This window comes from Sarcophilus harrisii, chromosome 2 (assembly GCF_902635505.1).
Source record: "Sarcophilus harrisii chromosome 2, mSarHar1.11, whole genome shotgun sequence".
Classification (NCBI taxonomy): domain Eukaryota; kingdom Metazoa; phylum Chordata; class Mammalia; order Dasyuromorphia; family Dasyuridae; genus Sarcophilus; species Sarcophilus harrisii.
The window spans coordinates 480089966-480107047 of record NC_045427.1 but is presented as its reverse complement, the minus strand read 5'-3'; the positions used below and the strand labels follow the sequence as shown (position 1 = coordinate 480107047).

Here is a 17082-nt window from a genome sequence, read left to right as displayed (position 1 = left end):
GTTGTAAGAGAGTTCATGTAAGGAAATGACCCTGATATAAAAATAACCTAAAACAAATGGCATTAATTTTTTAAATGGTAAAAAAAAATGAAGCATAAAAAATAAAAATAAAGATAAAAGGTCTGGGAAACAGACTGAAATCCCAAGCCTGCAGGCAGCACTCAGACCATGCAGAGATCATCGCCTCATCCCCATCAAAACCATACTCAGAACCTGCCACCTGTACCCCAGCCTTTTCAGGTCTGGATTGGAGCACAAAGGGTTTCTATGAAAGGGTAGATTTATGGCCAAGACCAGAGGACACTCCCGACCCTCGCCCAATGACATGAAAACAGCAAAGGGAATTTTGATGTCATAGCTTTATTGGATATGTGAACTGAGTCAGCGAGTCCAGACCCAACTGTAACGGATTGCTTCATGGTTGTCAAGAGTCTCTAGTGTGCATTATCTCGTAAGTTTACAACCAATGCAGAAAAAAATCATTAAGACGAGAGACGCTAAAACGTGCCCTAGTGTCCCAAGTGATCTAAGGCAGGGTCAGGTGGCACCCTGGCTTCACTCCACCCTGGGGTTTGGCAACATGCCCAGGGAAAGAAATTGGCATTAAAGTAAAAGCCCCATCCCTCACCTCTTCTACAGGAATGGGAAGTCTGGGGAGAGAGACTAAGGAGAACTACTTTCAGAGCCTCTTCCCGTCCCATGCTATGTCCCCACTAACGGGGTGTGATGGCGGTTACCGCAGACCATGGCAAAGGTTTCCACACGGCCCCTTGCATTTGCAGCTAATGGCAGCTATCACATGGAAGCCACACCACGGAGCTGAAGGAGAGTTCAGGAGTGGAAGCAAAATAGGCCAGTGATGTTAGGCAAGCCCAAAGTCCTGTCTTCCAGGCATGATGCAGCATGATGAACTGCCTCCAGGTAGAGTTAATCTACTGCTAACGGTACTGCTCCTTAACACTGTATGGAGTGAAGGGGGCTGGGGACAGAGGACAAGGGGATGACAGAGCACCAGGTTCGTTCAGGGAATTGCCAACATGATTGCCCTATCTCTATGCTGCTCCAAAGCCTGATTTCTGCTGCCCAACAAACAGGGAGGGAACAGCAGAAACAGATCAAGAGTTGCTGCCAGAATACCAGAAAAGGGGGGAAAAAAGTCCACCCCAGGATCAGAGAGGAAAAAACAGACCTTTTGGTCCAAGTTCATGGAAGATGCTGGCAACACCTCCCTAACCTCGAGGGAAAAGGAAACACAATTCAATGTTGTCCTGTTGCTTTGCACAAGGGAAACCACCGCCCTATCCTGAGACGTTCCTATCTACTGGCCCTTAGTGTCTTTTTTTTTTTTAAGTTTTATTTATTTTTAATACCCAAACCAAAATTTAAAAAACATTTTGCTTTAAAAAAGAATCCTTAAAAAAAGAAAAAAGGATCTAAAACTTCCACAAAAACTCAAGACATGTCTCAGTGGACAAGTTTCAGACTTTTCTTCTTATCCCACTCAACTTGTTGCAGGCACCATAGCAATGTTTTGGAAAACCAGCTCAGTCCTCATGACCCTCCTCTTTTCACCCCTGACCTCTGGGTCAGACCTTTAGCAGCATGGAGGACAGAGCAGGGAAACTGTCCAAAAGCAGGGTCACAGCTGGATCTTTTGGCTAGAAAATGGGGTTAGGGGGAAAAATGCATTTCTAATATCATTACAAAACAACTAAAAAAAAAAAAAAACCATATTACCCCAAACACCCTATTATCTGCGCTGAGCTTTCAAGGGAATGTATAAGTTATTTGGGAAGAAAGGGGGCAGGCCAGAGGAGAAGGGAAAAAAATAAATACCAATAACTAGATAACAGTCATCAACTCCCCTAAAGTGAGCCTAGGCCCCCTGGCCCTAACTCAGCTACTGGGAGAGACACATCTCCAGAAGAGGCCCTCCTGATCCCCTGACCCTGACTATCCAAATACTGCCTGGTCCTCTGGTCTGCCCTGGGCAGAGCAGGACCAGCTCTTTTTACTGCCGGTGCCCAATCTGATGGCAGCTTCCACTGGCTCCTGTTCGCTCTTCAGCTCTATGATCCTGGAGCACTGGTTGCCTTGCTTGATGCAGGAAGATCAGCCCGCTCTCCATTCTGCTGGGCCAGCTTGGTTTATCTCCAACCTCAGCACTCAAGGATTTCTTGGCTAGTCCAATGTGAGAGGATGGTGGGGGGGGAGGTGAATTTGGAAGCAGGCCTGGAATGGAATGGGCTCAGCATTGCCTATGCCAGCAGCATTGGGATTGTCCCCTGGACTCTCCAGAGGGGGTTCAGGCCTGCTCTTTGTCTGCCCTCCACAGCCGCTCCTTCACCTCCAGAGGCAGGGTATTAAACAGATCCTCCTCCACCACCAAGCCGCTCCGCTTCAGAAGGGGACACTCCCCTAGCTCCACAGGCAGGCATTCCAACCGGTTGCCCCGAAGCTCAATCTGGGTCAAGTTGGTCAGCTCACCCACCCGGGATGGCAGTGACTGTAACACATTATTACCCAGATGCAAGGTCCGAAGCTTCCGACACTGGAAGAGTTCAGGTGGAAGGCTCTCAATCTGAAAAAGAAGGCAGGAGAAAAGAAATTTCAGTTCCAGAAGCCCATAAACCTTCAGATTCCCCAGTCTCCATCCCCCCAACAGCCCACCATCTCTGGGTCACATTTTCCTCTTTAATTCCTTTCAGACTTTACCCTGCACCACTCTTCCCCACCCTTGCAAGTGCTATTGAGAACAGTTATAATATTTGATTATTATAGCAAATATTATATTTGCTACTTATCTTGTGCATCTATTGATCAATTCTGAGTTCTCTGACTTTCGTTTTTTCCTGAACAACTGAAGCCTTCTGAGCTGATGACATGTTTAATCCAAAGATTTACCAAGGCAGGTAAGCATACATTCCTGCCCTCCAGTAGAAGTGACTCATGCTGCTGCTGCTTCCAATTGACCCCCTCACCTCTTATATTTTGGAATACAAAGAGCTGCCAGCTCCTTTCTCCCAAAGGGAGTTACTACCTTTTCTTCTGTTCTTGAGCAATCCATACTGGAATGCACAGGGGCAGTCCTATCACCCCACAATATTCTTGGGGAGTGTCAAGGTAAAATAAGACAACTTAATTTCCCCTCTCTCCCCAAGATAAGACTACCTAGGCTAAAGAGAACCTTAGGACAGCCACTGGTTCAATCTTGGAGCCACAGTTCCCTGGGGCAGAACTTTTTTTGGGAGGGCCTTCTTTCCCTTGCTTCAGTAGACCTCTTGGAGACAATACGCCCTCACTCTATTCAGAGAACAAGGAGTTCTAGCAGTTATCCATGAAGGTCAGCAAAAGACCCAGCTTCCTTTAATAGCCACATCCGGCATCTATCACCAGGGATTTCTTTAAACCCTTCTTAGGCCTATTTATATTTCTGATCTGTACATTTCTTGGGGGTGTGGGAGTGGGTAGCAATAAATTCCAGATTCAATAGTTCCAGGTATTAAATACGGCTTTTTTCTCTTGGTTCTAAAACTATTTCTTAAACTTCAGAGGAGGAGGAGAGGAGCCTTAGCTCTAACCTATGATTTGATAAAGAAAAAGACCATTAGAATGGCAATCAGAAGGCCTGAGCTCCAATTCTGGCTCTGCCCCGCAATAAGCCAGATGGCCCTGGACAAAGTAATTCTCCATGGGCCTCGGTTCCCTTATTTGCAAAAGGGTGTTGGCTTAGATGATCTCTAAATTCCCCCCAGGATTCTCAGGCTGGGCCTTCACTTAGCCTTTCTTCCCCATTTCCTTTAAAGAATGCTCCCATTCACTCTACCTTTGTCTCTTCAGACTGAAGATGCTTTTTTTGAAAAATGAAAACACCTACCCTGGATTCATATTCAGTTCCTTTCCCCTTGCCCAGAGTAGATGCAGTAGCTTCACCCCAAGAAGGTGTCTGACACAGTTTAAAAAGACTATTAAGACAAAGTTTTGAATTACAATGACCTGTTCAAAGTCAAAGGAAAAGTACAAAGGTGGCTACTATAATACAAGTTCATGCTTTCCCAAGACACCAAATCTTACAGTTTCAAGGTCAGGAAAATCGACCTCTCCCTGGAGGGAGGCAGACAGACAATCAGAAGGCCAGCCTTACCAGCAAAAAGCTGGATACTAAATATCAGATCCCCAGAAGTCTGGAATACACCAAAGCCATTCCACTGAACCCACATCTAAAGAACACAGTGATAGTGGTGATGGTGGTGGTAGAAGGAGTTTAAGGGGAAATAGGATAGGGGAGGTGGTTCAGATTCTAATTCCTATCGAGTTTCCACCCTTTCCCTGGTAAAATCTCTTAGTCACAGCTGCCTTTGATAACAAGAGGTCAAGCATCTAGACATTAGGGATTCTCTGAGTAGGTAAAGGGCAATATTTGTGACATCAAACCAGGTGGGTGGATGAATAGATAGCACAATAGAAATTGACCTTAGGTTCCTTTCGAAAACCCTCCTCTCATCCCAGGGAGCTTTTTCAATCATTGTATGGACCTATGCCTGCTATCTTCTCTCACCAGAGATCCTTCCTTCATCTGATTCTTTAATTTTAATTTTAAGTTTTTTAGGGAGGGAGGGGCAGAAGGGGGAAAAAGAGAGGAAGAAAAGAAAGGGAAGAGGGAGAAAGAGGAAAGGAGACAGATAATTTGCCTGAAAGGATTGTATAAAAAACCAAGTTCTGGGTTCAGCTTGATGCAACTGTGGGTATGGGCAGAGGAGAATCCTAGAGCAGAAATAAGGACTCAGATGGGTTTGAGGCTGTGTTTGCCAGCCCATTTCATCACATATAGCTGTTTCCACAGAATCTGGAACCAGATTAGGGTTTTCCCTTTAATCAGGGCAAATCCAATGGAGGCAACTAAGTTCTCCTAGCTTTCCTAGTTTCGTGTGTGTGTGTGGTCTGCCCCCAGTAGACTGAAAGCTTCTCGAGGACAAGAACTTATAGCTGAACTTATATCCCTAACATTTAGCACAGGGCCTGATACAAAGTAAGCACTTAATAAATGTTTGTTGACTATATCCTTTTCTTCACCTTGGACTTCCTCTTTCACTTTTCTCCCTTTCTCTCAACAGATGTCTTCACCTCCTACTTTTACAAAGGAGACGGGCCACCCATCATAACGGGACCATTGGGTGTCCTGGATGAGCCACATCATCTTCTCGAGTTCCACTCCTCTTCTGTACATACGGGACATCTCTGAAGGTCCTTCTACATTTCATGTTTTCTAATCCTCTTAGCTAGAAGCTCATAGTCACCAAGATCAGCCCCGAACCATGGGTCACATTCATCAGGAAGTTTATTAAGTACTCTCCTGGAGAAGATGGGTTCCAGATGTCAAACATCCTCCCTGGGACTTGGGGGGAAGCACAGTTAGAAATCAATCTATATTCTATTCTGGCAGGTGGTTTGCACAATGAGGCTGCTGCCTGGATGCTGATATCTACTGCTGATGGAGGAGTAGTCAGGTACCTCCCAAGTCAATGATATTTAGTCAACCATTTTTTCCTCTTTGTTCAAATCTGGGAAAGACAATTAGATCAAAATGAAGGGACTAAAAACCTCCAATGAATCTAATTTAATCCCATCTAATCCAAATCACATTCTGACTTTCATTTTAAGCCTAATTTCACAATACTCTCTTTCATGTTTGATGTTCAGCCAAAATAGGCTACTATATTTTTCAAAAACTGCCTGCAGGCACTGAGACAAATTGTCTTTTAAACCTGGAATGCACACTATTTCTTCATTTCATCTTTTATGGTTTAGTTCAGATGCAACTTTACCTGGTTCCAATTGTTAATTTTCTCACCTTTCTCAAATTTCCTTCAGTATTCTTATCTCTTCTTTGTCCTCCTTACTTCATAATATCTTTGCATGCTACTTCCCACCAGATATCACCCAATCAACCAACAGGCATTTGTTAAGCATCTATTATGTGTGAAGTATGATGCTAGAATTGGGCATACACATACAAACAATGAAATGATTTCTATTCTCAAGAAGCTGACAATCTTTTGAGAGAGACAAAACATACACAGTTAAATATAAACAGAACATATATAGAATATATGTAAGGTGGTTAGAAAGGGTAGTCACTGGCAGTTGGGGGGGATTAGGAAAAGCTTTATGTAGAAGGATGTGCTTGAGATACACATCTTGAAGGAAGAGGGGCTCCATGATGTGGAGGGATAAAATTAATGCAGAAATAGTCAATTAGTACAAAAGCAACACCCATCACTTTTCATCTCTGTCTCCCCAAGATTTAGCAAATTTGTTAATAAATTTGTTGGATTGACCTAGTTTAACCCAACCGAGTCTCATTCTCACATTGGGGATATATGATCTCAAAAGGTTATCACTAGTGTAGATGTGAGGTGATAAAGGACTAGATGATGTCACATTGGGGATATGTGGTCTCAGCAGCTCAGGAAAGACCCTACTCCTAAGAGACATCAGTCTTATCTAAATGGAACAGAGAATCCTAAAGGGGGAGGAGTATGGAGGTGTCTATGCGAGTCTCACCCAAAGGTGAGTATCTGAGTATATTCTGCTGTTCTACTTCAAACTAGAATTCTGGATGCTAAAGAACTGAGAAAAGGCAGGAGGATCAGGTTAACAACAAAATAGCCATTTAAATGTAAATATACCTAGTTCTCAGAAGAGGATAGTTAAAAACATAAGGAATGATTAAGCAGATTGCTAATTAGGCTTTCAAATTTCCAAGAGGGTTTCTGGAAACATACATGCTAAATTCTACCTCCTCCTTTTCTCTTAAGAGCCCATTTTTCCTGCAGAATGACCTTAAGACTGCCAAAAGTCCAAACAAAAGAAGGACAAGCTGGAGAACCAATTTTGCAGGAAGGGAGTTGGCAGGCAATACAGCGATTCTGGGATGGTTAAAAGAGTTCTTGGGAGCCTGAAGGTATCCCGTATATCAAAGACACCACTTTTCTATCACAAAGCTTTAAGCTCCCACAGACCTAGTTTAAGTTGGGCCTGCCCATGTTCCTATACAGTGAAGTAAGCCAGGGAACAAGGGATCTGGAAAATGGACTGAATTCCCTTGATTGTAGATTTAGATGGCCCTGAGAAGCTATTAATCAATTAATCAAATCCCTTCATTTTATAGATAAGGAAAACAAGAGTTTAAAGAAAGTGACTTGCCCAAAATCATATAGGTAATAAATAGAGAATATGAATTCAAGTTCTCTGACTTCAGGCCCAGTCCCTTTTCTACACCATCATGTTAATTTTAGATCTGGCTCTGCTACCACTTCATTATATGACTTACATGTTTCTTTATTTCTCTATTTTTGGGCCTGAATCTGAGAAATGGGGGAATTGGACTGGGTGAGCCCAAAATCCCTGGTGGCTCTAACTTCATAATTCTTTGCTCTACCCACTTTCCTTATCTCTAACTGATGTTCCTTCCAACCTAAGATATTAAAGAGCTCCCTTGAGGAAAGATTAAAGAATTTGATAGTCTGAAGGGAAGAAAGTATTACTGTCTCAAGTATTTGTGGAATTATTCTTAAGAGGCACTGAGCCTCTGTTCTCTGTCTCTAAGGAAAGGAGTTGGTGAGATGTGTCGACACTTCACCACTGTTGAAGTTTCCTACTTAAAGGACCTCTGACTTTTGTTGGTCTTGGAGAATTTATAGGGATGTAAAATTCATCCCTGTGCACATATCCAACCCATGATGAATTTTTCCAAACTTAGCTAGCCTTGTCCCAGGATACACACATGGATATACACACAGAGACACACAGACACCCCTGCCTGGTCAATGAACCCATATTCAAAGTTTTTCCAGCTTGGCAAAATAGCCAGAACTCATTTTTTTCACTGGCTGGGCCTTCAAGAATCCAAGGTTACTTTTATCTTAGGATGAAACATCACTGAAGGACTTTATTGGAAGAAGGTCAAGATAGAAAGGGAAAACTTATTAAGTGATTAAATTTACAGAGAGGAAGGTTGGAGATCTCTAGGCTAAGAGATCTTAGAGAATGCACTTGGTTCTCGGCCAATTCAGGCAAGGTCCTCTAGGCCAGAGCTAATATATATATATATATATATATATATATATATATATATATATATATATATATAAAACCTCTTTAGGTTCCATCTAGCTCTAACTCCACAAGAATTAAATAATAGATCCCAATACGTTACCTACCAGTGCTCTTGTTTATTCTCATTTCAGCACTAGAGAGGTCCAAAGCAGATAATAAACCCTTTGGCATCCACTCATTTAACTCAACCAAAATGCTCCACAAATATTCCCCAAAAAGGCAAACTTCAATTTATATGATTCTCCTCAGGGTTAGGAAATACATAGAACAACTGTGATGTTGTTTAAGAAACTCAAACCACAAAAACCACTAGATCTCTCTGTAAGTCCCACCCTAAATCAGCAAGATGTTCTTAATCCAACCACACCCAGGACTGTGAGGGCATAATAAAATTACAAGTTCTTCCTAATTCAAGAGGTATCCCAGGCACAAATTCCAAACTGTCATAAACTCTCCAGGGGATTTAATACCACCAAGCCTAAGAGGCTGATTCTGAGTATAACTTATGAAAAGTCTCACAATATGCTCTGTGTTGCATACTTTTATTCTAAGAAAGGTAAATGAGAGACAGAAAAGTCCAAGTCTTTTAAATTGAGTATTTGAATACTTTTTAAATTCTCACAGTATTATACATTACTTATGGTGAAAGTAAAAGGGGACCTTAAATCCATCTTCATATCTCTAAAAACCCTGATATCTCTAATTTTTAAAAAACCTTGCTTTCATTTCAGCTATCAATACCCTTCCTTCAATGATCCTTTTCATTGAGGTAGTTCTCAGCCCTATTCTGTGAAACCTATGGATTCCCCCCTCCTCTCAGAACACTTTTAAATAAAAAGAAATTCTCAATTTCAATTAGAGGTAAGTGAAAATAATGCCATAATTTTCCTTTCCATGCAAATTCAAGGACTTGTTGAAATCAATCCTATAAGGATTCATGAATTTCATGAAGAACCTCTATGACAGACACTTGAAGTAGTAGTCTTGCCCAGACTCCCAATCAAGCCACCACCTATTACTGAAGTAACAAGTTACCTCAGCTCTTAATTCTGTTTCATGCATGCTTTTTTGAGAAATGTGATTCCTAGGAAAGGCAAAAAAACAATCACAGAAATGACAATTTCTTTGTATGAATTAAGCTCCTATTTGTTTTGGTAATCTATGTCTCTCTCCTTTCTTCTCTAAGACTCTTAAAAAAAAAAAAGTTACTTTCAAAATCCTGATTAATTCATTTCACTGATCTTACATTAACCGCAGGCCTCCTTTGCACTGGGTCCACTCTGTACAAAGAGTTATTTTTAAAATGCCTTACTAAAGTACTTTTCTTCAGTCCTATTTACTTTCCATGCTTTATTTTCACAGCTAGACAGAACTGAATAGGTCTTCAACTATTCTTCTATCTCCCACCATTATTCATTAAAACAAATTTATGCATTAAAGCTTTCACAAATTGCTGTCTAAAAATATACTTCTCTTCACCAGCAAAGTATAATAGAAAATACAGGTGTTAGAACCAGTCATTTAACTTATAAATTAAATTCAGGTTTTGACACCTACTTGGTTGTTATGACCTTGGGCATGTTACTTTACCTGACCTTATGTTTCTTCATTTATAAAATAAAAACAATAATATTTAACACTACTATCTACTTCCTGGGGCCATGATGAAGAAAATCTCTCCTTCCCCCGCCCCCCCCCAAAGCATCCCATTCCCAAACCTCACCCATAAACCTGAACTTGACCTGAATTGGCTCTGACTCAGATCCTACAGATGTCTCCAATTTCTAATCAGATTCTCAAAAGCTTCTGGATGTGCTTCCTATTATATCTCTGCCACTGAATAAGATGTTAGCCCTCCTAAACTAATCTTGACTCTTAGACTAACCCTTACACTCAATTTAACACTCCCACAATAGCCCTAATCCTAACTCTTCTTGTGCCCCCTTAACAAGCATTCTGATAATAATCCTTAAGTGCTGCCTCTGACTCCTATTTTCACCTTCCTTAAGTTCCCTTAGCCTGATATTAACCCTAAACTCTAATCTTAACTCTACCCAAATACTAAATCTAACTTTACTTACAAATCCCTTCCTAAAGCTAACCCTAGCCCTAATTGCCTCGGACTCCAGATTTGCCTGACTATAATTCATGAAGAAAGTATCTTGTAAAATCTATGGCACTATAGAATAAGAGTTGTCATCATCTGCTTCATCTCAAGCTCTCTCCCCTACCATCATCCTACCATGAACTTACCCGGTTGGCTGTCACAGCCAAATTCTGAAGATTCTGTAGCAGCCCAATGTCAGCAGGAATAACGGTCAGGTTGTTGTGACTGAGATCCAGGTAGCGTAGCTTGCGGCAGTAGAAGAGCTGGGTAGGGATCTTCTCTATTTTGTTGCGATTCAGGTAGAGACGTTCCAGGTTGGTGAGGTTCCCAATCTGGATGGGGATGTAGGCAATTTGGTTGTACCACAGCTTAAGGCAGGTGAGGCGATGTAGGTGCTGGAAACTGATGATCTCTTCTATGGTCTTGAGGTTGTTGTCCTTCAGATCGATCTCCTGCAGGTTGTGGAGACTGAAGATGGAGTGTGGGATGCGTTCCAAGTCACAGCGGATTAGCTCCAGCTCAGTCAGGTTCACCATCTTCTTCAGGCTGTTGAGGACAATCAGTTTGGTCCCTTCATTGTTGATGGAAAGCTTCTGGAGGTGGACTCCCACATCTGTGACCACTTGTGGCAACTTGGTCAGATTGCTCTTGAGCCGCAGGACCTTGAGCCGCTTCAGCTCCCGCAAACCATCTATCACGATGTAGCGGTTATTCTCAGCACTCAGGTTGCCAGTTAGATGGAGCTCCTCCAAGGTCTTTAAGCTATAGATCCACAGAGGGATCTCTTTGATGTCGGTGAACTTGATGTGCAAGGCCTTGAGGTTTTCCCTCAAGAAGGCCAGGGCAGGGGCCTCAATTTTGGCTGCTGTGTGATAGAGCCAAAGCTCCTTGAGGCTGGTGAGCTGGGCGATGCTGGGAGGGATGGTCACATCAGGGATGAGCTCCAGCTTGAGTACCTCCAACTCAATGAGGTCAAAGACTGTGTCCGGAATCCCACTCAGCATGAACAGGTGCAGCTCCAGCTTATCCTGGGAGTTCTTGGTGATACGCTGCCTCAGCTTCTCCAACGTCCACTCATTGTTCAGGTTCAGCTGCCGTAACTTATTTTCACTCACCTCCGAGAGGAAGACAGCAAAGCGCTTGGAATAAAGGGGGTCATACTGGTCTATAAGGTGCAACATGAAGGCAAAGTCATTCTTCACATCAGGGATGTCGCTGTAACTGCTCTCCTCCCGGATGGACTCAAACGAGTACTTCTTGAGGGATCGCCGGAGCATCCACCATAGGGTATACATGCATATCAGGCCATAGAAGATCACCAGACTAATATAGAAAGAAGCCAGGATCTTGAAAAGAGTGGCTAGGGGGTGGGCACAGCGGTAGGTGCGGTAGCCTGTCAGGCTCTGAATGTCTACGGTACAGTCAACATCAAATTTGATATTGTTGACATAGTACACTGTGTAGCTAATGATTAGTATGAACTTGATCACCTTGATGATTGTCTGCCGCATGTAGAGGCGGTAGACAATGTCCCCCTCCTCCACGTGAGTCCGAAATTTCTTTACCTTCTCAAAGAGAGCTTTGGCCTGCTCCCCTTCCTTCTTGTCCAGCACCCCTGTCTCTGAACGGTCAACAATACCTTGCTCAATTCTGGACTTGCTCCGCTGCAACATGGGCACAGTAGCCTCTACATCTTCACTCACAGTGGATGACTTCTTGTCCATAGAGCCATTCATCTTGCTGAAGGTTGGCTTAGGGTCGCTCTCCTCCACCACCGTCTCCGAGAGTGCCCGGGTAGTCCAAGGGGAATCAAAACACTTCAGCAGGATAGAGACAAAGTGCTCCAGTTTGGAGCTGGTCCGGGGAAACTTGAACCAAAAGTTACTGCATGCCAAGAAGATAAGTGTATGAAGCAGCACCAAATAGGGGAAATACTTGGCAAACCAGTGGAGCCGGTTCTCATAGCATACCGCATCCACATAATTGTACTGATGCCGATCGAGGTCATATTTGATTCCTTTGGGCCCTGGGTCTGGAGAAGCAAGGATTGTAGAGTTGTAATAGGTGGGATCTGGGGCAGGAGTAGACCAGCCTTGAAAGGAATCATTGCAGGAGTCTTTAGTAACCCATTTACAAGGGAGACAGATCATCTTGTCCTGGGTGACCTGAAGGGTCCCCCCAAATACTGCAATCATCAGCATGACAATGGATATGTAATCTGTGAAGACATCCCACCAAGGTTTCAGGATTCGGTAAGCTGGCTGAGTATCAGCAAAGTACCGGAGCTCAGTGACAGGAATCATGGTTTAAACCTGAAAGGAACCCACAGGCAGGTGTTATTGACAGAGGGCAGCCAGGCTTCCCTGGAGAAGATTTATTAGCTAGAACTAAGTCAAGAGTAAGACAATGGACCGATTGTTTAAATTCAACTTAAAGTCTAAATAAAAATCACATCCATCATTTAACATTTCTCTCAGAGGAACATAAATGACCCAGCTAAGGAAACTAACAGATAAAGGAAAAAACAAAAACTTTTATCCCATTTACAATGGAGAAAACAAAAGGGAGGAATTGATGATTTGTCTGTGAACACATGCTAAAAATCAGAAGCAGAAACAAAAATTATACCAAGTTTCCCAATTTTTAATGGAAGAGTCTATTCATAAGGGTTTTCAATCATTAGGCCATAACTAATAAATGAACTTCCTTCAAGTTCTACTTCTTCCTCATATTAAGAATCATTTTTCTGTCCAACTAAATCTTGCTGTCTACTAGTTCAAAGAGAAAATGGATTAAATATTCAAATGATTAGGAGTAACATCTGAAGGACATCTAGTCTACCTTCCTGATTTCCAAGTACTCTTCCTAGATAACCCAAGAAGGAGATGTTTAATATACTTTCATTTCACTTCATTAGATCTGTCTCAAGATAAAACCAACACACTTAGGTGAGAAGAAAATGTCTAGGTAATTTGAATAAGTTCACTCTACCATCAACAAAAATAACAATCACAAAATAATCTTTATTCATATATCACCTTTTTTTAAAGCAGTCCTAAATACTTTATATCTTCAATAGGATATGCTAAGATGACTGAAAGACCAGAGTGAAAAAAGAGAAGAACTCAAGTTACATAGCTAAGAATTGAAGCACTTGATATCAAGATGCCGTTAGCCATGATGAATCCAGAAAAATATAGATGCCAGGAGCTTCGATTCCTTAGGCTCCCAGAGCCAAGATCATAGGTTACCAGGAACAAGATCATGGTGAAGCTAGCATATACCACCCTCCTAGCCTGACATTTTCTAGAGCTGGATGTCTACCATCTCCTTGGAGGGCTTAATTAAGTCAAAAGCAGAATGACTGAAGGCTAGGCCATTCCAGGAAAAGGACTGAGAAGAGTCACCTAGAAATGGCTTTGTGAATCCACAGGATGTTATAGTAAGAGCTCTAATAACAGGGAAGGGCTTCCTTCAGCCACCTACACTGTGGGGAAAACAGCCCTTTTACAACATGCTGAATCATTTGGCCCCACCTTTTACTGAAAGGCAAAGATCCCATCCTCTCCTCCTTTTTGCCCTAAACTCCCACAGCCTGCATTCAAAATACCTAGAACTTAAACATGCCAGGGAAAATCAATCATGAAGTCCATAGTACAGAGAACACAAATAATAGGAGTTGCCAGTATGCAATAAGTCACCTGAAGAGTCCTAAACTAGAGATGCAAGTCATATGAACCAGCTTCCCTGATACTAAAGCAGGTCTCCTATCAGACTCGCTCTCTCACAGACCGCCAAAGACTGAAGATGGGGTGGGTGACTTTGGGAAGGATGTGGTTACAACTGTTCGGCCTTTAAAGAAGGTTAAAGTATGAAGGTATGAAAATTTGGCCTAAGCCAAATTCAAATTTCTGATGAAGAAACTGGTTCCCTTTTTCAACTCTCAGGTACTTTATTTCTCTTTAATGGATGGATGAAGATCATGAAATCCAAGAAATAATCCAAAGTTCTTTTGTTTTGCAGTGATGCATCTGAAAAAGGGCAACAAAAAAAGCAAAGGTTTTGGTGGACTAGTCAAGAAAACTAACCTAATGGAGGCCAAAGTCTCTCCATGGATATTTGGGATAGAGGTTTAAGTTAAAAGCAGCTCTTTCTGTTATTTAATCAGAGGAGACAGAATTAGTCTGATTATTATGTCAAGCCGTCCTGAGTAGTATTTTTAAAAGAGGATGGGAAAGTTGATTGCAAGACAAACCAGAAAGTTTGGTTATAGTACAAATTGGAGGGAAGACAATTCAATTCTTCTGGCCACCATTGTTAATATATCAGGAAGAAGAGCAACTTTGAATTGAACACTTAAATTAGCAACATGAGAAAAACAGCACTCTCAGTAAAATCAGAAGGCAAAATCCAACAGACTTTCTTTTTGTGTCCCTCCCTTGGCTAGAAAATGGAAGGAGAGAGATTAAGGTTCAGAGAACAACTGTCTGTCTCTTTCAAATTTTTTTTGAATATAATGAGTACACATGAGATGATACTCAGTCAGGCTATTGGATTCTTCCTTACACAACATATTTGAAAAGCTGTTCTCACAATTAAAAGGAAAACAATAGCAATGGAGTTAGAAAGGACATAATAGACTAATTTATTACATTATTATATCTAACTAATAATAATTATTATAACTATAAAAGCCCTACACTAATATTTCATCATGACCTCCAGTTAACTTAGGGGCACTTATGTCCTAGAAAGATATAAATTCCAGCAGGATCTGCCAAACTGTAACGGCTTTGAATTTGGTCTCAGGGACAAAGAGGACCAGCCTAGCGAAGTACAGAAAAGCCACAAGATGATAAAATGAAGAAAACTATAAAACAGCCCTCAGTTTTTGGGAAGTGCCCTTCTACTTCCTCAGTACAACTATGGAATAGTTTAAAAAAAAAAAAAAAGGCAAAAGACAGGGTAAAAAGCACATGGTTTTTAGATTAGTGATAAACATGAACTCTTAAAAGACAATACTCCAAATATGAGATCCTTGTTCAAAGGGAACAGGAGAATATTAGAGGAACCAAACTATATAAATGTTAATGTTGTCTTAAAAAAAAAAAAAAAAAGAAACCCAGAAGGCAGAAGTTATAGCTAAATGAAGAATAACTCATAGTTTCTCTGATGATTAATTAAGCATTTTAGGTGCCAGGTACTAAGAGTAGACAGACACATAAACACAAAAGACTGCTCTTGCCCTCAAAGAACCTAATATTCTATTACAAGGTTATGTTATGTTCACAGATGAGTAAATACAACACATGTACAAAGTGAAAGCACAATGAATGACTGGGGGGAGAGGTATACACTAACAACTGATGGGATGGGGGAACAGAGATGGTGCCTCAGATAAGGTGGCTTTCAGAAGCCTGAGGTAAAGAGGGAGGGCAGGACCAACATGGTATATGGTGGGGAGAAGCCAGCCTGTACAAAGAAAGGAACAGAGATGGGAGATGCAGTGTTATGTAGGAGCAAGAAGGCTAATTTGTCCAGACCATAGACTTTGTGGTAGCTGATATAATGTGTAATCTCCCTATGAAGACAGGAGGAAGCCAAATTGGGAAGGGTTTTAAAATGTCAAACAAAGGCATTTGTTTCTATCCCAAAGGGAGCCTCTGGATCTTCTTAAGCAGAGGAGTGACCTGGCCAGTCAGACCTGCACTTGAGAGGACTTTCACTTTAGCGTCTGTGTGGAAGAAGTACTGGAGAGCCAAAAGAGTCATTGAGAGGCTCCTGCCAATACTCCTGGAAAAGAAGCAATGGGGACCTACGTTAGTTGGGAATAGTAATAGCAATGCCAAGAGAAAAAAAACACATCAATGAAACAATAATAAGATACAGAGAGTCACTGAGAAGCAGGATAGTGTTAAGATTACTGTATTAAATCTATTAGATATATAAAAAACAAAACAAAACCCAGCTGTGCATAACAGAAACGCATACCTTTATATATGATTATCTTTTTCTGCTCTTTTATGTATGTGAAAATGACGTTTTTGTTGATAAACTTTTTAATAAAAACACATTTTTTAAAAAATGTCAGGAAATTGAAAATGTAAAGGGCAAGTGAATTTGAACAGTTTTTTCTAGGAGTTTGGCTCTGAAAGAAAGGAAAATGAAGATGAAAGTCTCAGGGGATGGTGAAATTGAATGCAGGTTTTGTTGTTTTCTGTTTTTAATTTTAAGGATGGGAGCAAACCTGCACAGGTTTGAAAGCTATAGGGAAAACAGTCAGTCTATCAGGAAAAAAAAATAAAAAGGACTGGCATGTGGCAGCATGGCTACATGCCTTACTCTAGCAGTGTTCAACATTATGTAAGCAAAAATAGAAAAAGAAAATGATGCAAATAATTTGAGATCTAGAAAGGAACAAGCTGTATGCTACGGGGCAGTCAAACAAAGGGATTGAGGGTCCAAGATAGTGTTAAAGTTGAACTGAAAAGCCAGGCCGTAGGAATGATAACATGGGAAAGCAAGATTGGAGTTAGAGTGAAGACAGAATGAATTTAGGAGGGAGACAAAGCACAAGGAAACCCAGGAAGTTGTGGTCAGGTAGAGGAATTTCAGAGTTACAGGCAGAAGAGAAAGAAAAGAGAGAGGGGATGATGATATCAAGAATATGATAGCTCTGTGTAGCTGAATCTTATAGAATGAAGATAAAGATAACGGGAGTCAATGAGGCTGATAACTAGGGAATAATGTGAATAATTGATACAATAATGAGAAATAAAACACTAAAACTTTATAATTCAAATTAATGTAATAATAAACTTCCTTTCTCTTGATACAGAAGTAGTGGGGCACAGTTA

At 41.3% G+C, this 17082-nt stretch overlaps 1 protein-coding gene and 1 long non-coding RNA gene across 5 annotated transcripts in view; one reads left to right on the top strand and one right to left on the bottom strand.

Annotated features, from left to right (window-relative positions):
- Positions 1 to 341: 341 nt before the first annotated feature.
- LRRC8A (leucine rich repeat containing 8 VRAC subunit A) overlaps positions 342 to 17082 on the bottom strand; it is a 38380-nt gene continuing 21639 nt past the window's right edge. For all 4 annotated transcript variants that reach the window (XM_012553924.2, XM_031954763.1, XM_012553925.2 and 1 more), the window contains 2 exons: positions 10372 to 12537; positions 342 to 2581 (listed from right to left, as the gene is read on the bottom strand). In XM_012553924.2, the coding sequence (XP_012409378.1) occupies positions 2306 to 2581; positions 10372 to 12528 (2433 nt within the window). In that variant the 5' untranslated portion in view covers positions 12529 to 12537 and the 3' untranslated portion in view covers positions 342 to 2305. The remainder of the gene's footprint in view (positions 2582 to 10371; positions 12538 to 17082) is intronic.
- On the top strand, positions 6504 to 16584 carry LOC116421782. The gene is made up of 2 exons (XR_004232315.1): positions 6504 to 6570; positions 15882 to 16584. It is a non-coding gene; the product is annotated as an uncharacterized LOC116421782 (long non-coding RNA).